The 22,271-nt window shown below is 36.8% G+C and overlaps 3 protein-coding genes and 1 pseudogene across 4 annotated transcripts; 1 reads left to right on the forward strand and 3 right to left on the reverse strand.

Moving 5' to 3' along the window:
- Positions 1–325: 325 nt before the first annotated feature.
- LOC135675144 (transcription factor BEE 1-like) lies at positions 326–2,408 on the reverse strand. 2 transcript variants are annotated; one of them, XM_065185416.1, is made up of 6 exons: positions 1,943–2,405; positions 1,759–1,863; positions 1,622–1,687; positions 1,482–1,550; positions 1,303–1,371; positions 326–656 (listed from the first exon to the last, which is right to left on the reverse strand). In XM_065185416.1, the coding sequence occupies exons 1-6, from the start codon at positions 2,288–2,290 to the stop codon at positions 576–578; spliced, it is 738 nt and encodes a 245-aa protein (XP_065041488.1). In that variant the 5' UTR covers positions 2,291–2,405; the 3' UTR covers positions 326–575. The 2 variants fall into 2 exon arrangements, with proteins under 2 accessions (XP_065041488.1, XP_065041489.1); XM_065185417.1 differs by lacking the exon at positions 326–656 and having other exon boundaries at positions 1,302–1,396; positions 1,943–2,408.
- Positions 2,409–4,670: 2,262 nt separating this feature from the next.
- Positions 4,671–8,478, reverse strand: LOC103985400 (chloroplastic group IIB intron splicing facilitator CRS2, chloroplastic). Its single transcript, XM_009403076.3, has 8 exons — positions 8,173–8,478; positions 7,981–8,065; positions 7,819–7,886; positions 7,683–7,733; positions 7,530–7,603; positions 6,370–6,428; positions 6,208–6,284; positions 4,671–4,936 (listed from the first exon to the last, which is right to left on the reverse strand). The coding sequence occupies exons 1-8, from the start codon at positions 8,422–8,424 to the stop codon at positions 4,820–4,822; spliced, it is 783 nt and encodes a 260-aa protein (XP_009401351.2). The 5' UTR covers positions 8,425–8,478; the 3' UTR covers positions 4,671–4,819.
- Positions 8,479–9,551: 1,073 nt separating this feature from the next.
- Positions 9,552–16,321, forward strand: LOC135674482 (plastidic glucose transporter 4-like). Its single transcript, XM_065184390.1, has 14 exons — positions 9,552–9,711; positions 9,940–10,233; positions 10,589–10,700; positions 10,969–11,036; positions 11,261–11,393; positions 11,479–11,578; positions 11,668–11,780; positions 13,092–13,185; positions 13,277–13,430; positions 14,085–14,231; positions 14,337–14,410; positions 14,801–14,889; positions 15,008–15,122; positions 15,990–16,321. Exons 2-14 carry the CDS (start codon positions 9,960–9,962, stop codon positions 16,170–16,172), a joined length of 1,656 nt encoding a protein of 551 aa, XP_065040462.1. The 5' UTR covers positions 9,552–9,711; positions 9,940–9,959; the 3' UTR covers positions 16,173–16,321.
- A 1,308-nt stretch (positions 16,322–17,629) lies between these two features.
- Positions 17,630–20,991, reverse strand: LOC135674003 (phytanoyl-CoA dioxygenase 1-like; annotated as a pseudogene).
- Positions 20,992–22,271: the final 1,280 nt, after the last annotated feature.

Consider the following 22,271-nt stretch of genomic DNA (forward strand, 5'->3'; position numbering starts at 1 on the left):
AAACAAATAGACAGTAGTTGTAATCTAACTGTGAGTGATTATGATGAATAAAAGTTTTTAATCATCATTGTTACATATTTTTTTTCTTTATTTTAAAAAATAAATTCAACACAGAGATATTATTATTTATATATATTTATTTTTATAATAGATAAGCGATGAAGACGAGATACGAGCCCCCAATACTTTACGATGAATTATTATTATTTTTTAAAATTATGTTGAATATGAGTTTTCGAACGCTCAACTTTCGACAAGTGAGTCTGATACACAATCATTAGACTAATTTTTAGAACAGCAATCAAGACACTCATTTTCATAAGATTCAAGACAATTTTTAGAACAGCAATCAAAGACACTGAAGCCGGATACAAGGTGATGATGCATACATGAGAAACTAAAAGAGGATGACGATGAAATGATGTACATATATATACACACTTATGTATGTATATATAATGTAGAACATGTGGTTGGGAGGAGTACAAGCGTGCATGCACGTACATGCGCCATGCAACGTACGTAGTAGATGGAGACACGGTAAAGCCGATGGAAGAGAAGCCAAAATTGAAGGGTCAGAAGTGATTCGGAGAGACGAAGGCAGCACCACATCCTCCTCCCACCTCGTCTTGTGCAAAGCGTGAGTTGTGTTCTTCCTGCACACATAAAACAGAAGGGGGGAGAGAGAGAGAGAGAGAGACAAAAGAACATTAGTCAGTCATCACACACCACAAACCAAGTCAATTGTGGACATGGATAGCAAAGAAAACAGTGGCTCTCTTGTTTGGAAGCACCGTAACAAAGCTTAGAGAGAGAGAGAGAGAGAGAGAGATGGTGTCATGTTGTTCTTTTCTCTTTTTTCCTATAATATGTGAGGATAAGAGATCTTAAATTAGAGCCTTTGTAAGTTGTGATGGAGCAATAATAAGGGATTAGATAACATTCAGATCAAAAAGATATTAAGAAAAGAAGCCTCATGCAAGTTTTAATTGAGAGACTATACATAAGAAATATAGGAATATTTTTGTGGTGTAGTGATATATATGTATAGTATTCTCTGAGACATAATATATTGCAGATTGGAAAAGCTGTGAAGGCTGACGCAACCTTATCTTCTCTGACCTATGCAATTAAACTATGGACACTGCCTCACAATTTCCCCACTTAGAACAGTGGCTATGGCAGCAAGAAGACAGGGGTGTGGCCCCTCTGCCTCCTCGACTCATCACCATCTACAACACCCCCACATGAACCACTTGTGTTGTACGGAAAATTTCAACTCAAGATCATCATCATCATCACCTGTAGAGTTGCAGCAGCTTGCATCCTCTCCAAGCTGCTCTCACAGACCGCCAGTTTCATGGAGAGCATCTGCCTCAACCCACATTCAAAGAGACTTCAAAGTGTATGAGACAAGAAAAGACTACTATCTTCTTCGTATATAGATAGATAGATATGTATCTATGTATGTATGTATTCACCTGAACTTGGTTCTGCAGCGACTGCACATAGTTTATGATCTCGTCAAGCATTGCTGCTATTCCCATTGCCTGCGAATCCAAGTTCTCAATGTAGAACATCGAGCAAACAAGAGAAGAGGTCACTGATGCTTAGTATGTACCTTGTGGCAGCCAGGAACCAGGCCTTGTAAGCATCTCATTCTTTCATTGATCTTCTCCCTCCTCGCCTGTAGCCATGTTGATCAGAACACAAGTGATTAGAAGCTGCCAATGAGGAGCTGTGGTCTGGTCATCTTACCCTCTCAGCTAGGCTGTGGCTGTTAGTAGCTTGGCCTCTTCTTGCTCTCACATGAACCACCTCCTTTGGCATGCCCTCCTCCTTCGAGCTGCTTCTCCTGCAGCCCTGGAGAAGGAAGAGGTCAGAAGGAAGGTAAGACACTCCAAGATTTCTCACCTAGTTATCAGCATGGCAGTATGTATACATTCTTCTTCTTCTTCTTCTTCTTCTTCTTCTTCTTCTTAGGGTTTGCTTCTGCTGACTTCGTTGCAGTCCCTGAGAGAGCACTGTTGTTGCTTGCAGAGCTAATGGCGGACGCTGCAGTGGCAGGCAGTAAGCTTGTCAGGTTACCGACGATTGCCGTCAAGAGCTCATCGGTCTGGTGAGATGAGGAGTTCTCATCAGAGTAGCACATCAGTCCCGAGCTTGGGTGATCCATGGCAGTGTCATTTAGCTCTGGGAATTGGCACAGCAGCTCCATGCTTGAATCCATGGCCATGAAGACACTGCAGGGTTCGAGGCAGCTGAAACCCTCATCGATGAACTCCCCCATAGGAGCAAGAGATGGATGGTTTTAGATGAAATGAAAAGGCAGGCAGGTCATCATCTCTTTCACAAGCAATATATATGAATGAGATGTGTGATGGTTTTCTTGGTGACAGAGCCCAACATGACAAATCCAGCATTTGGATATCAAAAAGATTTGATTCTTCAATTCTCCAATCAATATAAAATTAAATATGACCTCATTTCTTAGTTGGAAATAAAAGACTTCAAAGTTTTAATCTTATCTTCAATTCTCCAATCAATATGAGACTAAATATATGATGTATGAGATAAGAATTATCTCATGTTAATGAGGGAGATTATTGCAAAAACCCTGTGTGTCCACTTTATTGCAAACAATTCCATAGTGCTTAGACTACTGATGATGGATAGTGATAGACCATCAGACATATCTGATGAGTTCCATCACTGGTATTGGTCTCACTGCTTTCACCCTCAAAGAACACATCCAATTATTGGCCAAATTATTTGGTAAAGGAAGAACATTGTATGTTGGAAAAGAAGACACACACACACATATAAGAATTTTGTGTGGTAATAACACCATATGGTCATAGGTATAGAGAAAGATCCAAGCACACTGTGTCTAATCAATCACTAACTATGATGCTTATCAACATGATATGAAGTCTTGCACTGAGCAAAAGAGAGAAAAAGAAATCTAATGATTTAGAAAACACACACAGAGAGAGAGAGAGAGAGAGAGAGAGAGAGAGAGAGAGAGAGAAACTGATTTGTTTTGTATTCTATGAATTTGTTTGGCTTTTTTATTTTCAGGAAATGTTTCTGAAACACATTAAGGATTTGTTTCTTCATGGGGGAAAGAAAAATAATGTAAAGTAGCTAGTTTGTACAAGGTACCATCACTATTTAGGTGGTTAGAACTTGTTCATCAAGTTCATCACAAACACAGGAAGTTCATATGTCTCAATCCATAAACATGATTTTATTGCAATGATCACAGAAACACTAGAGCTGATGAACAGAAAATATACCAGAGGAGACCCATGGTAGTCTTGACAAAACAGCATCATTTCAAAGTTGGCATTTGTGTGTGGGACTTGGATCTTTTTATTCTTTTTGACTGGGGGAGACTCTTATCTAGAATTGGAAATTAAAAGCCAAAAGTTTCAGTTAAATGACAACTCAATAGGACACCAATAAAATCAAACAATTGAAGATCTACATATCCCTCCATATCAATTCATGTTATTCTTTGGCTTTCCAGTGTTGAATAGTTCCTTTGGAGCAATTCTCCAATCATGTTCACCTTTTGTTTTGCAGTTGATGGAGCTCTCATTGGTGAAACCACAACTTTTTTTGGGAGTCCATTGATTTCACATCAAAACAAAATAACCTTAAATACAAAAACAAATTAATGCATACAGATTCAACAAAAAAGAACTGAAGTCTCAAACTCATGACAATCACTGATATTTACATCATGATTTGACAATAGAATGAATGAATACAGGATTAGCAGCAACTTTTCTTGATGATCCACCTTGGTTTTTTTTTTTTTTTTGGCACCTTCATCTTGCTTGCATCACATGCATATACCAACCTAACTATAATGAGAGCATGCCTCTATCTAAACAACTCAGGACCTGTTGCAACTTACAGAGTCATGCAGGAAGAAAATTGAACATAGCTCTCATACATGACCATATCATCCATTGAAAAACCTGTTTGCATTCTTCTCTCACCGACCACAGCAATACAAATCCATCGGCATAGCATGGCATGGCATAGAGCCGTAAAGACTCGATAAAACAGGGAAAACATCAACTTCAAGTCATCAAATGGAGATCAATACTGCATATATTCAAACATGGTACACACACACACACACAGTTAGCATGGATAAAGTTCATGTCCAGACTAGGCTAATCTTCCTTGGAAGAAGGATGAACACATAGTAGACCCTGAATTCAGTTCCTCTTCAGATCAGGCTGGCTTTTATATGATTATGACAGGCCAATTTATAAAAAGCCCAAGTGCAAGCCTGCTCTAGATTCAATAGTAGGCATTGTAAATAGATCAAGCAGCACAGATTTAATTGCCTATGTTTTGGCTATTTATTTTTTATAATTTATAATTATTATTACTTCTTCTGTTACAAAGATTCTCAGATAAAAATCTTGCATTACAAGCTGCTTTTCAACTCTTCAACCATTCTGCATTCCAAGAATGCAATCTTTTTCTGGGGTATGATCTTTAACATAACATACTTTTTCAATAACTTCTTACTTCCCTAATCTCTATATAACTTCCTTTTTATATTTCTGCTACCACAAACTCTGATTATGAATTGCTTCATACATGCTCAGTCCATTCCTTCCTCGGGATTCATTCCTCTCCGTACATCAGTCAACATACACTTAGATGATAATAGTAAAATGAAGTTAGTCACAATAAATTGCAGGCATTTAATCTCAGCCTGTGCATCACGTTGAACACATTCTGCAATGTCTTACGTTGAGAACATTTCAAAATTTCTTTCTGACTTACAATCTCAAACTTTGTGGTACTTGTATTTCTGCACCAAGTTAAAACGATCAATGCTTCCACTGAAACCTCTAAGTACAAGAGTCCTTACAGCTTCCACCCCTTGTTCCAAAGCAGATTCCATCTAAACAAAAAGGCACATAATTAGCACATCTGAACATAATGAGGAACATTCAACTTCTAAGAAAGATATTATCATTTCATTCATGACTTAGATTGGAAATTAGAAAAAGAAATCTAATCACAAACTAAAGGTTTTGTTTTATGCTTGCTTCAGTACAAATAAGGTTTAGAACCTTATTCATAATATATAAGATCAAGAATTTAGATGATTGTGTTAGTGACCTCAACCTGGTCACTTAGACTACCATAATTGATCTGGAAAATATGGACCAAGATGAAACAAGTTTTCTCTTAGCACTTTCCATCCCAAAACCCTAAGCATATGCAGTATTCAATCTGATACAACAACAAAATCAGCAAGACATATTTCCTAGCTATTTGAGGTCTGCTACATGGATCCTTTCCGGCTATAATTAGTTTTTATCATTTCTAACAAAGGTTTTCATGCCTTAATATGTATCCTCTCACCATTAATCTAAATTAGTCATGCCTAATCAATGTATTTACAAGCCTCCTCTGAACATGTGCAAATCACATTAAGTAGTTCTCTAATACTACATTGATAGCTTCCTAGTTGTCTACTAATGCAAACATCTCTTATTTTATAATTTCCCCTAACTTCATACATCTGGTCCAACATCCTAATCTTCGCAAAACCTTGTAGATTTGTTGTTTTCTTAATATCAAAACATTCCAAGCATAATGCATAGATAATTTTATAATCGGATCATTATAATTTTTCTGTAATCCAACAGATGAGCACAATGCTCACCCTCATTAATTTAACCACTTTCCTTTAACTCTAAGTAATGCTTTTTAGTCTCCCATTCGTGTTTCACAATCAATCTAAATTGAAATTTTATGATTTTGGAGTTTTTCAGTCCATTTCAAGAATACTAGCTGCACGTCCTATATTTGCTCCTAATTGTGCTTAGTCTAAAGTCCTTAATTTGAAATTTCATCTTCATGCCTCTATTTTAGAGTTTCATTAATGTGGTTTTCACCGATCGGTACAATGTCATTAACAACTAGTATATACCACAGGTTATCCAGAATATGCAATATAAATCTATACATTAAGATTGCACCCCTGTTCAAGTTTATGTATTTTGGTTCTTTCTAATTCTAGGGCCCCAGAAGATCAGTTGCATTTTCAAGCGCATTGATGGAAAAAGCACAAAATAGGTTTTTAAAGGCTGCATCTGAACATTCAGCTTGTGAATGAAATTTTCATCCAAAAGATATTGGCAATAAAACAAAGCATATATGTACCTGGACTTGCTCCTCTTTACTAAATTTCTGTAGTAGAAAAGCTCTCATATCCATAGCTCCAGGTGGGTTACCAATTCCTAAAATACAGGGGAATAAGATTATTTTGAAAGCAAAGCATTTCCTCCAAGTACTAATTTAATGAGAGTGATGATGCAACAGAACCTATGCATAGCCGAGGAAAGTCACGGGAGCCATCCAAATGCTGTATTACGCTCTTCACTCTGCAAAAAAAAACTGTGAGTAATCAAGGAGGTGCTTAAAAAGCAACATTATGTAATAGGACCATTTTAAACAAAGAATGTGATATCCATCAGAAAAAAATTATTCAATTAAAATGATAAAGATATTAACACATGAACAATACTGAAAAATGTAAAATAATTTAGTGGTTGTACTTAAAAGTTTAGTCAAAATAACAATATGCAAGACATGCTTGTTCCCATGATAAGTAAATTTTTCTACTAAAAGCAAACACTGAGAATGGATATTATCATTTCACTTGTATTTGCCATTATGAGATATACTGACTAAATCTTACAGTGCTAGACATCTGAAGCTAAGTGAAAGAACCTGCAAATTAGCTGAAGTGATCCCCTATTGGATGAGAGAAACTACTTTGACCTTAGGGTTTGAAAAGTTAAAAGAGGTATTAAAAAAGAAAAAAGAAAACATTTTGACAATGACATGCATAGTTTCCAACAACAGATTTAAGAAGATATGTTTACGATATTAAAATCCTGTAAGTCATTTATAAAGAACAATCAAATTATAATTACTAAGCTACCAGCTCATTCAAACCCAATGTCCTTGGCAAACTCTTAGCAAATCTACAAAATGTTGAGATGAGGAATATTATGATGATGGACATGGAGAGGGTGGTCAATGTAGAGACTTCTGTAGTCGACTGGGGATATCGAGGAAATCATAGTCTTAAACAATTGATTAGTGACTTAAAAAAGAAATAGTACAATCAGAACACAACAAAAGAAATTGGAGGGTCATGTAGGGTCAAACAATGGTTACATTGTGTGAAAAGGGAGAGGAAAGTCTCTCATGTTTGTAGAGAGAAAGGAACTAACATAAAATCCTTAGTCTATTGATCGATGCCTCACAAATGACAAATCTTGACAACCAAACACACTTGTTTATCTTGCTTAGAAGAACAATAACTTCTTTCTAGTGGTCAGAATTTATAAAAAAGGCAAATCCATTATCATCATAGGAGTGCTGAATATTCTAGTAATCAGTATAGCAGAATCTAATTAGGTTAAGAAATACATGCAACCGTGCGAAGCTACATTAGATTCTTCAAAGTGACTCACCCATTATGATGTCCATGACCACCCTTTCGTTGAAGCCTCAAAACACCATTTGGCAAGCTCATTTCATCATAGATCTACAGAGACCAAAAACTTCGAAATAAGATAAAATCTCAAAATCAATGGCAAAAAAGTTCCCAACTAGAATTATCTTACGAGTAGAATATGTCGCAACGGCACTTGATAGTATGCAGCAAGTGGCCCCACCTACAAATGAGATAGATTATCACAAATGTTAACCAACATGGCAAACTACAATATTTATTCAAGGGGCAATTTGAAAGTAAATTACTGATTCTCCGCTGTAGTTCATGTATGATTGGGGCTTCACCAATAGAATTGGCACTTCTCCAATGGAACCTGCACTGACTCCATACCAGTCCGGATATCGATCAAACAGATTAAGCACCAACAAGGGAACACTAACAAAAGCGAATCGTATGGATTTGTTTACCAATTCCTATCAACGCCTTGGATTGGATTGCATTCAACGTAATCCTCTCAGCTCGAGAGATATGATCAATCATCTCATACCCGACCTAAAAAAGAACAGAAAATTAGAAAAGAAGACATCGTTCCTTGAGGTTTCACCAGAACAAGATGAAAAAGGAACCCTCCTAACGAAATGAGTTGAGGGGAAGCTCACGTTGTGCCGAGTGCCCTGGTACTTGTTGCCAGGGTTTCCGAGGCCGGCGATGAGCCACGGCGTGTACTCCGGCCTGGCTCCCTCGGAATCGTCGGGGAGCGAAGCTAGGGCGCGGGAGCGCTTGGAGGAGTCGCGGAGAAGAAAGCGTCGCCGTCGTGTGGGGTTGAAGGGGATTTGGATGGAATGAGGAAGAAGGAAAGAAGAGGAAAAGAAGGCGGTGGTGGGAGGAGGAGAGAGAGTGGCCGACGACATGTGGCTGCGTGTGGCCGCTGCGCCTCCGCAGTTTTCCTTAAGTTTCGGTTGTCGAACCGCAATGACAACAGAAATGACAGCAAATTATATAATAATAATATTATTTTATTTATTTTTAATATTAATAATAAAACAATAATAATAATAATATTATTATTATTATGGAATTCACTTCCCAAACATATCCGATGTTATTGTATTAAATAATTAAAAAATATTTTTAAAGATATTTTTAATGTGCATTCGGATAATGTGCATATTTATATCTTAAATATGAAGTGATGTAAATACTATTGGTTAAATTATATTTAATTTTTTAATACATATTATATAATAAATTTTATTATTATAATATTTTCAAATATTTATTTTTAGAAAATATTTTTTTAAAATTAATAAGTAAATAAAAAAAAACATACTCTTAAAAAAAAATTTCATATTTAACTGATAAAATTATTTGATTATAAATAGCATTTCCATGGGATAGTATCTTATCTTTATCAATTATTTTAAAAATAAATAATAATAATAATAATAATAATAAATAATATTGAGGAAACTATCTGTTTATTCTTGAATCTAACTACTTAAGGATTTGAATTAGACTAATCTAATTTCAATCCGATTTTATCTCCACCGAAAAAGAGTATTGTTGAAAAAAGATTAAGAAAAATTATAATAAAACATACTTAAAATTTATAGTTAATGTTGATTGACTAGTCATTTAATTGTTATGTGACACTCTAATTGAGGTTAATATTAGTGGTCAATATCATTTTATCACCCAAACTAACTAATATTCTAAGAAAAAATTATCAAATGAAATATAATTTTTTTTTTACTTTTACTATAGAAATGATTAATTTATGATAACATCAATATTTACGGGGGAATATAATATTCACATGAAATTTATAAGGATAAATACACAATTTTGAAATAGATGGAAATATACGTTAAAACCTCTAAATAATTAATAGAAACATTAATATATAACATATATGAGAGATTAATAGATCTGTCACAGATTTAGTAATACCAAAATCTCGTGCGACCGTCCTTATCATGTGACACGTATGCAGTATTGGACCTTTTCCCCTGCACAGTGGAATCCAAACCCGCCACTTGCGCTCTCTCTCTCTCTGTCTCTCTTCCGTCGATGAGAGCGGATCGTTCCAAGCTTCGGCTACTCTGTTTTGTACTCTCTCTCTCTCTCTCTCTCTCTCTCTCTCTCGCTCCAGTCGACGCCCAGAAGGGGATTCTTTGCGCTTCGGACTAGCTTGATCGGTAACGGCTCTCAAAGATCGATCTTTTCCTCTCTTTCCTGACCCATTTGAATCGATTGTTTCGATTATTGAGTGCCAATCTTTTGCTGTAAGGCAAACGTCGTCTTTTTGGGTGATTTCTCTATGTTGCTGTTGTTTTATTGGTCTGTCGAGATCAGAATTGTCCCCATCAATGCAAGCGCTTTCAATCGTTCCTTTTTTTTTTTTACTATGTCTATTTATGTGACAGGAGGGGATTAGAAGGGAAAGATGATGCAGAACGCTGCGGTTGCTGCCAAAGGAGGTGTACCTGGCCTCCATTTCCCGGGTCGCGGAAACAGGGTTTCGGCTGGTTTTGGTGTGGTGGGGAAGAGGACGGCGGGATCGAACAGGTTGTGGATGCCGGACCGTGGATTCTGCGGCGGAAGCTCGCGGCTTGGATTGTCCATCGGTTTTGGGATGGAGATGGCGCGGATGAGGAGCGGGATGGAGGGGATTTTTAGGTCGAGGGAGAAAGCTCGATATGTCAGAGTCCAAGCGTCTGGTTCGTTCTTTCCGCATCGCTTGTTTTCAATTTTTACCTTCTTTATTGGCTTTTCTTGATGCGTTAGAGTAAATGATACAAAAAAGATTTCATTTTGTTGGTGATGTTACTGGATTGATGCGATTTCTGATTCAAAAGATTTCTCATCTAACTCTAATTTGATTCATCATCGTGGGTTGGGTGACGATTCCTGCGATCTTCATATATGAAGAAGTTATCCACAATTTCGCTGAGTTGTCCTATGTGGAATTGGATAAACAAAGTTATCCACTTTGTTTGAACTTTCATTCAGCGACTTATTCTTCTTCTCATGAGTATCTGTAGTAAGCAACTTATGCTGTTGACTCTATTTCAGGTGACCTTGAGAGCGTGCCTTCCGATAAACCTCAGACAAAATCATCAGGAAATGTTCTGCCATACGTCGGTGTAGCATGCTTGGGGGCCATTTTGTTTGGATATCATCTTGGGTATGTTTCCCATATAAAGCTGACCAAAATACTATTCAAATACATAACCATGCTTTTTCTTGTCCATGAGATTTCCTGGGAACTTTCTACTGTAATTTTTTCTCAAATCTAATTTGTTGAAGCTGCATGAAAAAATGACTGCAATACCAATTGCCATTTGTTCTTATTCTTTTAAAAGATTCGGAACTTTGTCCATTGTAGTTCCCTGATGCAAAAGTTGAATTGATTCCCTGGTCTTAATATGTTTGGATATGTATCTGTGTTGCAGTGTAGTGAATGGAGCACTTGAATATCTTGCAAGGGATCTTGCAATTGTGGAAAATACTGTACTACAAGGTACAGTCATTTCCTATTCTTAGTGGTGATGGAATCAAATTGGTTCTTCTAGTTAAGCATGGAGACTTGTTTCATCTAAACACATAAAAGTCTCATGAGAACTACTTAATGTATCTAAATGTGCTGATCAAGGCCTTTCCATCCATTTATGTTAGTAGGTTGTTGGATTTCTTTTTATCATCTTTTCAGATTCTCAAAAGTTCTCTAATTTTTCTCACTTGCAGGTTGGGTTGTTAGCACCCTTCTTGCAGGTGCAACTGTCGGCTCTTTTACTGGGGGAGCATTGGCTGATAAATTTGGTCGGACTCGAACTTTCCAGCTTGATGTAATTCCGCTTGCAGTCGGTGCTTTTCTCAGGTTTGATGACTGATTTAGTTATACAGAAAAACTCTATTTAGCTGACAGATCCTGGTGTCCAATTTGATGGAGGATCTTGTTGCAGTGCAACTGCCCAAGATGTACGAACAATGATAATTGGTCGACTGCTTGCTGGAATTGGAATTGGGATCTCTTCTGCCATTGTGCCACTCTACATATCAGAGGTTACTGAATTTTGCATCCAATGTGATGATCATAGCATGTAAACTTATATAAATGCTCATATAGCTAAAAAAACATCAGCAACTTCCAGATATCACCAACTGAAATTCGTGGAGCACTTGGATCCATCAACCAACTTTTCATTTGCATCGGTATTCTCATGGCTTTGGTGGCTGGATTGCCTTTAGCAGGAAATCCTTTATGGTGGATTTTTCTCAACTTATCTCTTTTGTTGCATCTGGTATCTAGAGTTACATGTTTAGATGTAATTTAACATCTCGTACTGCAAGTATTTATTGTCAATATTTTGTGTGATATTCAGTTCAAAAGTGAATTACATGTATCCATAGCAAACTCAAAGTGGATATTTATTGAGTCGTCAGACTTCATTTCCTGAAGTTCCGGTATCTTAACAACATTCTAACAGGAAAAGAAACAAAATGAATATTTGAAATTTATATGAGGTGCTTCTTTTCATAACTTTTTTAAAAATAAAAAAATTATAAATCAGGCTAGGTCCTACGTAAAAATGGTAATATTTATAATTCTATTAACACAACCGAATCAAAGAACATGTCTTTTTCCCTTTCATTTCATTGATTTTGAAATTACTAAGTATCCAAAATGAGCATTATGAAAAATGGTATTGTCATATTGCTTCCTGAGTCATGGATGATTCTGCCTGCATTATTAATAAATAGCAGTTCTAAGTTTCCCTCCCTTGATCAACTTCAACTTTGTCTGTGACATGCGTTATTAAAGTTTTTCTATATTATTAGCTTTTCGTCTTTCGGATGGTTCAGTACATTAGCAAGCCTGTTAAGCCTTTTAATATGTTTTCAGGATTTAGATTGGCTTTTTACAATAGCCGTCATGACATCTTTCTTATATGATTCAGTTCCAGCTTATATCATTAATTAACATCTAATTAGTAGAATATATTTAGTAATATGGAATCCATGTAGGTTATTGTAGATCTTTTTGTCTCCAAGTTGTTAGGACATCAAGTGAGAACTACCAAAGTTTTAGCAGTTGATACAAAAGGCAAAATGACTAAGTGTTTTGATAACTTCTATTTGCTGGTTTTGTTTTTAATGAAGTTCATTTAGCATTTCTAGAAGTTAATTTCTTTTCTTTAGTGGGGAAGTAAGGTATGTTGTCCCACGTTACTAGTAATATGATAAATGATTACTTAAATGCATGTTATTTGGTACCTGAATTGCCTTACTCTCTGATTTCTATTAGATACATTCTGTAATGTGATAATCTTGATAGTTTGTGGATAATACCTCAATACCTCTCCCATCTTATTGTTGGTATTGTCATCAAAAACTCGAATAAGCTAAATTTATGCTGCTGTTTTTATAGTGTGGAAATGCAGTTGTTTTATATTCATATTGTCATGCTATTTTTTCTGTTATGCAAAATATGGAATGTAGTCTTTATAATCGTTACATGATGTTTCTCATTTACTCTATATTTACTGTTCTCATAACATTTATGTCCTTTGATTAGGTGGAGGACAATGTTTAGCATTGCAATTGTTCCCTCTGTTCTGATGGCACTTGGAATGGCTTTCTGTCCCGAAAGCCCTCGCTGGCTGTTTCAGGTTCTTGTTTATTGTATTAATTTCAGTGATGGTGTTCTTATTAGTCTTCCCTCGTTGCATGCTCAACTCCATGCCATTATCTGTGCTGCAGCAAGGAAAGCTTCTTCAGGCTGAAACTGCTATAAAGAAACTCTATGGAAAAGAAAAGGTTAGTGAAGTTATGCATGATTTAAGAGCAGGTGGTGAAGGCACAACCGAATCAGATGCTGGTTGGTTCGATCTTTTCGGTAAACGCTACTGGAAAGGTAACCTAAATGATAGTTGTGAATCTTGTGATACTCCAGAACTGTATTATAACTTTGACCATAAAATAAATTTTCCTCCCCTGAATTTTGAATATATGATTTGTTATGAATTTGTTTCCTGGTGCTCTTAAGTAAAAAATAGATTCTAGCATTCATGATTAAAGTAGTAAAACTATGCCTTATATTTTCTTGATTGTTCAATGCAAGGATTCAAATCCTAATCAGACTAATATGTACTGATCGATATAGGTCTGTTTGACCAAGGACCAGTACCTCTTGGTATTTCATTATTTTATTATTTATTCAAAAGATACTGGACCGTATCAGTACCATACCAGTCTGACTGATAGCCGAAACTGGTTGCGGAGCAAGATTTTAATCCTTGATTTTATGAGTTTCCATTTATTCTCCATAACAATCATTTTATAGGTTTACATAGATTTAGCCTTTGAGCCTTCCATAGGAATTTATCACCTAAATGTTATTTATCTGCCAAAAATCCTTCGGTTGATGTGCTGATGTGTCTACAGAAAGGCTACATGTTCACATCATTCTTCTTTTTTTTAACTGTATTCCTTGAAGTATACATTCAATGCTTATGTGAATTGTACAGTTCAATTTAAATTAATTTCCTGATCACATTCTCAACTGCAGTTGTGAGCGTTGGAGCAGCATTATTCTTGTTTCAACAATTGGCTGGAATAAATGCTGTTGTATACTATTCTACATCTGTATTCCGTAGTGCGGGAATTGCTTCTGATGTTGCTGCTAGCGCTTTAGTTGGGGCATCAAATGTTTTTGGTACTTTCCTGTTATTCCCAATATACTCCACATATATTTAAAAAATTCCTTGTTTAAGTACCATAAACTGTGATATATACCACTGTTTTTATGATGGTGTTTCAGGCACAGCAATTGCTTCTTCTCTGATGGACAAGCAAGGAAGGAAAAGCCTTTTGATCACAAGTTTTAGTGGAATGGTAGTCCATCTTTTTTCTTGAAGCATTTAACTAATTGAAGTAACTTACAGTGCATATGGATAATTTCTTGGCATTACTTTTTTACTCTATTTTTAATTCATATTTTGAAAATTTAGCAGTTTAGTTTTGAAAATTCCTCAAATATTAAATGAAATATCTTTGCTGCATTGCATGAACATCTGTAGCAATAATTTTTTGTCCGAGGAACCAGATAATTTTGTAGGAAACTTTTGCAGTTATGATCCCAAAAGCCAAGCATATCAATTCTAGGCAGTAATGTGTAGAGATCATTACAAGGGTTATGTTTTGCTCCAACTGATCTTTTTTTTTTTCACTTAAATTGGGAAGTTATAAATTGCTAACTGATCGTTTATATTGCTATCACTGAAGGCTGCCTCCATGTTGCTGCTTTCTTTGTCATTCACATGGAAGCCCCTTGCACCTTATTCAGGGACACTTGCAGTGCTTGGCACAGTCCTGTAAGTGAATATAATTCCAGTGCAATATTCATTCCCCTTGTTTCTGTAATTTTTGCAAGCCTTTTGAGGTTTACTCATATCGATATATGCTAACTTGGTTAAAATTGCATTCTAACAGATATGTGCTCTCTTTTTCACTGGGTGCTGGCCCTGTACCGGCTCTCCTCCTCCCGGAGATTTTTGCTTCCAGGATCAGAGCCAAGGCAGTTGCATTGTCTCTTGGCATGCATTGGGTAAGACAGGCAGCTTAATCTTCTACGCATAAACTTCTGAGAATTTAACAGACAGTCTCTGTTTTGGATGTGTGATTGGTGGTAACCGACGATAAAAGGGAAAAAGGAGAAAAAAACTAAATATGCATGCTGTGGAAGGCTCATTAAAACTAGAGGTACCCCGAGAGAGGGAGAGGAAGACTGAAGACATGGTCAGAAACGGTAAATAAAGTGTGTGATGGCCATAGGATCATTTCATCATGTGTTATAGTATTGCAGTATGATCCATGTGCTTGAGCACAGATTGAGGAATAAGATAATACAAAAAAAACCTCAGATATGCCAAGTTGTATATAGTTATATTTATGGAAAGGTAATTTAACCTGGAGAGAGAGAGAGAGAGAGATGATTAGAAACATTATCCATTAATGTGATGATCATTAAGCCATTTTAGGGTGTGGAGTAGGGAGTAGCTAATTGCAGGAGGATTTATGTTCTTGAGCACAGATTAGAAGTGAAATTGCTGCTGCTGCTGTATCAGTTATACTCAGCTGGATTGATGATACATGACAAATGAAAGGAGCTTTGCATTGATTGCAACAAGTAGTAAAGCAGCAAGAACAAGTGTGAAAATTTTGGATTCTCACCATCTATTCCACCAATCATTCGCATCGAGTAGCGAAGCAGCAAGTTTGAACTATATCAAATTCAGTAGCATTGACATATTTCTGTCAATGAGACCCATTTTTGTACAATTTTGATGAGACAAGTTCCTACTGTTCTATAGCCTCCTTGGAGAAGTAAATGGAAGGAGCTCAGTTCACTAAGATTCTCTTGTTCAAACATTTTCCTATAGACTGGCTAATTAACTTGAATCCTTCCATGCAGGTTTCCAACTTCGTGATCGGTCTCTACTTCTTGAGCGTGGTGAACAAGTTTGGAATCAGCAGGGTGTATTTAGGGTTTGCAACAGTATGCCTGCTTGCAGTTCTTTACATAGCTGGGAATGTCGTCGAGACGAAGGGACGGTCACTAGAAGAGATCGAACGCGCTCTCAGCGTTGCTGTTTGATACCAAATCTGTCGAAGAGAAATATGTTTTTTTTGTGCAAGGAGGCTGTCGGTTTTCGGGTTTCCGATAGCTTCGATCCATGCGTCAAATAAGATAAACTTGATGGAAAACTTGGCATCTGTACTAATGGAAAGCCCTCTTGAACTCCATTGGTGTTCGTGAGATAAGTTTAGTGACTGCTGCTACTTGTGATGCTACTAACATGCATGCAGCCATTTACATGACTGGTCAACCATGCATGCAGCACTTCTTCCATGTGTGCTGCTGTTCTTCCAAAGTCAAAACTAGCTACTAATTTGGCTGGTCAACCATGCATGCAGCACTCTTCCATGTGTGCTGCTGTTCTTCCAAAGCCAAAACTAGCTACTAATATGGCTGGTCAACCATGCATGCAGCACTTCTTCCATGTGTGCTGCTGTTCTTCCAAACTCAAAACTAGCTACTAATATGGCTGGTCAACCATGCATGCAACACTTCTTCCATGTGTGCTGCTGTTCTTCCAAAGTCAAAACTAGCTACTAATATGGCTGGTCAACCATGCATGCGGCACTTGTTCCTTCCAAAGTCAGTTGAGCCTTTGCTGATTTGTGTTGACTCCTCCAGATCTGCCAGGTGGCCATATCGAGCTACTTTGCTGGTCGGACTCCTCTCTCTCGTGCTGCATTATATATGGGAACAGCGGAGAGTGAGAGAGAGAGAGAGAGAGAGAGAGAGAGAGAGAGATGGCGGATAGTGGTTGATCCGCACGACAAGATGAGGTCGAGAGACGTGCAGAGTGGCTCGGGGACAGCAATCTCCGCGACCGGCTCGCGAGCTAGGCACCGTCTCCGACGCGCCACCTCCGCCGGAGACGCACGTGCTAAAGATCGGGACGGCGCCCAACGATTTCCGTTTCCCCTGCACCAACCAAACTCGCCGCTGCTACGCGCGCTACCTCGAGTACCAGTAACTCTCTCTCTCTCTCGCTGCGCGCTAAAGCGGTGGTTCTCTTGGTTGCTATTCAGGTGTAGGAAGGCAAAAGGAGAAGAGTCGCCGGAGTGCAAGAAGTTCCAGCGATACTACCGATCTCTCTGCCCAACTGAATGGGTCAGTAACGTCGTCTTCTCATAAAGGCTTCTTCTTCTTCTTCTTCTTCTTCTTGGGTTCAGGTTGTATCATGGAACGAGCAGAGACAGCTGGGAACATTTCCGGGTCCTATTTGACATGGTGACAAGCGTAACAGTCGAACTCCAAAGTGGCTGTCAAGACTGAATCTAATAGCCTGTAGAAGAGCTTCGCTCTTAGTTCATCCAAGTGTTAAAGAAAGCTATGTTTTTTTTCTTTTGCTTTAGCTTTTTGTTTTTGTTTTTTTGTTTTTGTTCTGTGAAGTTCAATAGCTTGTAGAAGAACTTCACTCTTTGTTAAAAAAATGAAAAATCATTAAAATGAATACAAATAAAAAATAAAGACTTACTTGATTGGCCTGAAATATTTATTTTCATTGACCTTATAAATTAATTTTGTTTGTTTGCAATAAAAAGGAACTTTATTTTACATGAGAAAGCTAAGGGATTAATTATTATGACAACCGAGAAAGTGTTGCAGAACTATCATCCCTGTGATAAAGTTCATTTAAGATAAATCTCCAAGATGAAGAGAGGGATTAATTGTCATGACAAACACAAAAGTATAGCAGAACTAACATCCTTGAGTTTGGATACTGCCACTGGATCCTCTAGTATTAGAGTAGGAAGCATTCTTTGGTGCATTGCTGCTTCCATCAACTGGCATAGATTGGCTCAGGTTCAACTTTTCTCTGAATCCTGGAAGAAAGTAGTCGATTTGTGTTACATCTCAAATTGTACAGCCAAAAGAAGAAACCTGAATCCTAAACTTCCTTGCAAGAACAAGATTAACAGATGATTAGATAGCATCGTGTTCTAAACAATTCAGTTATCATTTTATAGCATGCATGCCAACACAATTTCACTTCTGAACTCCAGATGCATGTAATGAGTATTGTCCTTATCAACACAAGCATGGTATGGCACACTTGTGTCGATCTCAAAGCCCAAGTCACTCATTGAAACTAATCTGGAGGTAGATGTTCTTCACAGAAGACAGAATTGCACTTCAATACCTTTTTTTAATTGGAAATTTGTCATAACAGGGAGCATCTGCAATCTGATGTGCACAGCTATTGAACTAATAATATGCCCATCACTTGGAACAGAGTAGAAAGGTGATTGAGACAAGAAAGATGTGATTTTGCCAACGACAAATGGATATTTTACTTGCTGAGGTGGTTGAGGATCAGATTGGTTCTCAAAAAAATCTGAAGTGTTTGATATAAAGCATCAAGATAAGACACCAAGCAAAGATCTACATCAAGTGAGGGATAATTGTATACTAACCGATTGTCTTTGGCTCAGACATGTCCATTGGTATCCACCACATGCAAGCTCAAGGCATGCCTTGAATTGGGAGACTTATTCTCAAAACTGTCAAGAAATTGCAGAAGAAAAGTCAAGTCTACAATCACTACCAAGAAATAATGATGATGCCAAGAATACTACCTTTGATGTATAAGATCACCATGAATAACCACTAGAGAGCCTGCTTTTACTTCCAATGGTACAAAATCCTTGTGATCATAGGATGGTGAAGGATGATTAAAGTGAACCCCATTCTCATCTCTAATAAACCTCCTCTTTAGGCCATCTAAATCAATGTCAAAAGTATATAGTATATGACATCAAACAAGAAACAAAATAGAAAACCTAAGGAAGCTTAGGAAAGAAAGATACACTTGTGGGAGGCAGGGATGGCCCAGAGACAACCATTAGTGATAGTTTCATCCTCTAGTGCTAGCCACAATCCTGTGCAAGATGGAGGATCTGTAAAGAGAAATGAGTTATCCTGGTGTGGTACTGCTTCCCCACTAATGCCTGGTTGCTAAATTGCCAATTGTACAGAGATCACAATCACTGTTAAGTTGGTAATATACAACATTCGCAATCAATTAACAAGCATAAAAAAGCAGCCACAGAGAAAGAAAAACTCTCAACACAAAAGACCTAATTTTCATGTTATCTATTTGTCTTAGCTAGCTTCCAAGTATCATAAGATTTTGATTGTAGCAATATTAGCTGCACGACAAGTCCAAATAACAATGAACTTATTAGCTGAAATAATATGAACAACAAACATGGATATGATTAGGTTTCTGACATCCAGCCAAACTAGGACTATTAAGAAGGTACCTTAAAGATATACATGGATTGTATAACCACAGTTCTCTTGTAATCCAATGAGCAGAGCATCCCTGTCCGAGAATGAGAACTCTTTAAAGACAGGATCTATTTCATGTAGTGCTGCAGAGGAAGATGAGAATAAATAAATAAATTCTCTTAGAAGTAAATCAGAGAGCTAGATATCAAATATCTACATCCGACTATAAATAAACACATTTGTGTTATATACTACATGAAATGCCAATTACGCATGACAGCTGACGGACAAACCATGGCCAACTTTATTTATTGAGAGCTCCTTCAGCTGTTTCAAACGCCCATCTTCTCCAAATGCATTCTCTGCAAGAACCATCAGAAAAGTTTCCCACAGAATAACAAGCTAGTTAAAAAAAAGAGCTGATAGCATGGTACTTGAAACTAATCCGTGCAAATAAAAAAAATAAAAAAGAAAGAAAGAAAAATGGATGCAACAACTTAGCAATGAAGCATAGACATCACATTATATCAGTACGAGAATTTGTAAGCCGTGGAATAATCTGATCTTTGTACACAGCTTATCCTACTATATGAACCTTGCCAACAAGGGTGGCTCAGGTGCATAGGCACCTCACAACCACATTATTTTATGTTTCTCTTAAAGAATCTCCAAAGTCACTCTTCTACTACAACTCACCTACTACAAATGCTCACAGAAACATCCTAATATAATAATTCCAACATGAACAAGTATCTCTTTGCTGCCTCAGGTGCATAAGCAACTCACAACCACAGTATTTTATGTTTCTCTTAAAGAATCTCCACAGTGTCACTCTTCTACTACAACTCACCTACTACAAATGCTGACAGATGTTCACTCCAACAATCAAATTAGTAGTTAAGGCCCAGATTCTCTTGGATAGATCTTCATCAAAAGTGACTGCAAATGGTAAATAATGGCAATCTATTTTTCTTCAAACAAATGTGTACAACACCATCATCAGTGCTTTTTGTAAATCAATGTCAGAGACCAGTTGGACTAACTTCAATTTCGAAGGAAGTAAATCGTCAAGGTAAAGAGACATTCTTTTAGTGAGAAGATTGTGTATGAACCCATCTAAAACTCAAATATTTTCATATTTATCCATGCATAGTCGCAGAAAATCACATATCTTACTACAAAGTGGAGATATCAGTTGATATGTTCATGTCATTTGTTTCTCTGTCACATGTAGCAACTTCAACATGACTAGCTTATGCTACATCAGTAAAATAACATTTTTATTAACGACACACAACTTCTAACCAAAAAAGAAACGAATTTTGCGACCGAACAAGACCAAAACAGAAAAGTTCATTACGCACAGACCTTCGAAGAAGAAGGAGATCTTCTCGGCGCCCTGAAAGAAGTAATCGTCCGTATGCTGCTGCTAAATCAATGTAAAGAGAAGAGATCAAATGCAAAAAAACCCTCTTTTTTCTCCTCTTCCCTGTTCGATCTACAACCACCAAAGACCTTCGTGATGTTCTAATACGTGGTTCTTCGTGGAGAAGATGGACGAGAAGGACCCATCGAACTCGTCCAACAACTCCGCCATTCGATCCCTCATCTTCCCGACCTCGTCCTTGCTGGAGAACGATTCGAGAATCAAATACCCTGCAAGAAATAACTATTGGATTTCTTTTCCCGGAAGATTAATCCGGGAGCTGCTCGGCCGTGAGGTTGCCAGCGTTTGCCATCCCGCTCGCTCGCTTCCACCGCCCCAAGGATCGATCAGCCTTTCCCGTCAGAGCGACTCACCGCGCGTTTGCTCGCGTCAATACGAAATCGCTTAAAATAAAATAAAACATTAAATCTAATAATATTCTAAAATTACGTATCTGTCCCTTCTAAATTAGGAGAGAACATATTTATTTCTATTCTTCATTGTAGCATATGAATAATATTCCCTTCCAAATGCTAAAACATTACACTAAAATTTTACATTAATAATTAAATAATAACATAAAATATTACCAATATATATCTAAAATATTGGTCTAGTAGTAATGAATAATAATATGTGCATTTAAATACATCCTAAGAATTTTACATTAATTATTATTTAATTATCTAAAACAATAGGATGATTCCCTCACTTGGGATTAGAGGATTTAAAATATTAACCCATAAATTTGTACATCTAAAATATTAATATGGTGTTGATTCGAGACGATTTACTAAGAGTTAAGGATTCGATATCTTATTTAATATATTTTAAAAATATTCAACTAGCTTAGTTGATAAATAATTTGATTATTGATAGTAAGATCTTCGATCAAATGCATTAAAAGAATTATATTATTAAATCTAATGTATTAGTATAATCATAAATACTGGAATATGTAATTTTTTGTGCATAGACTAAACTTAAATTTAAAGATAAATATAAAAAAACCAATGATTTAGTATATTCAATTGCATAAAATGATTTTTCTTATTCTTCAATAGCAAATAAAAAGAGGATAAAAGGAAAATGCATGTATTTTTTTTCATATACATTTTCTCTGATTTCTGAAACCCAAAAAGGCATGGGATAAACAATTTCTTGTCCTCAAGTCTTATATTTGAATGCAGACATTTAATACAGTGTCTATTCATGTCCATATGAATGACAACACTATTGTAGACCTTATTCAAGCTATAATTTCATATGAATCTCCTAAATTAGAAACCAATATTCGTCAATGGTGCCATTCATAGTGGCTGCCTCCCAAATGTTCTTGGGCTGATCTGAGACTACATGCAACTTATCATGCACATTTTTGACTCAAGATTGATCACTTCACTTGATAATACATCATAGGATACATCAAAGCCAGAATAGTACAGAAAATGCAATAACAACAA

This window comes from Musa acuminata, chromosome BXJ1-5 (assembly GCF_036884655.1).
Source record: "Musa acuminata AAA Group cultivar baxijiao chromosome BXJ1-5, Cavendish_Baxijiao_AAA, whole genome shotgun sequence".
Lineage (NCBI taxonomy): Eukaryota > Viridiplantae > Streptophyta > Magnoliopsida > Zingiberales > Musaceae > Musa > Musa acuminata.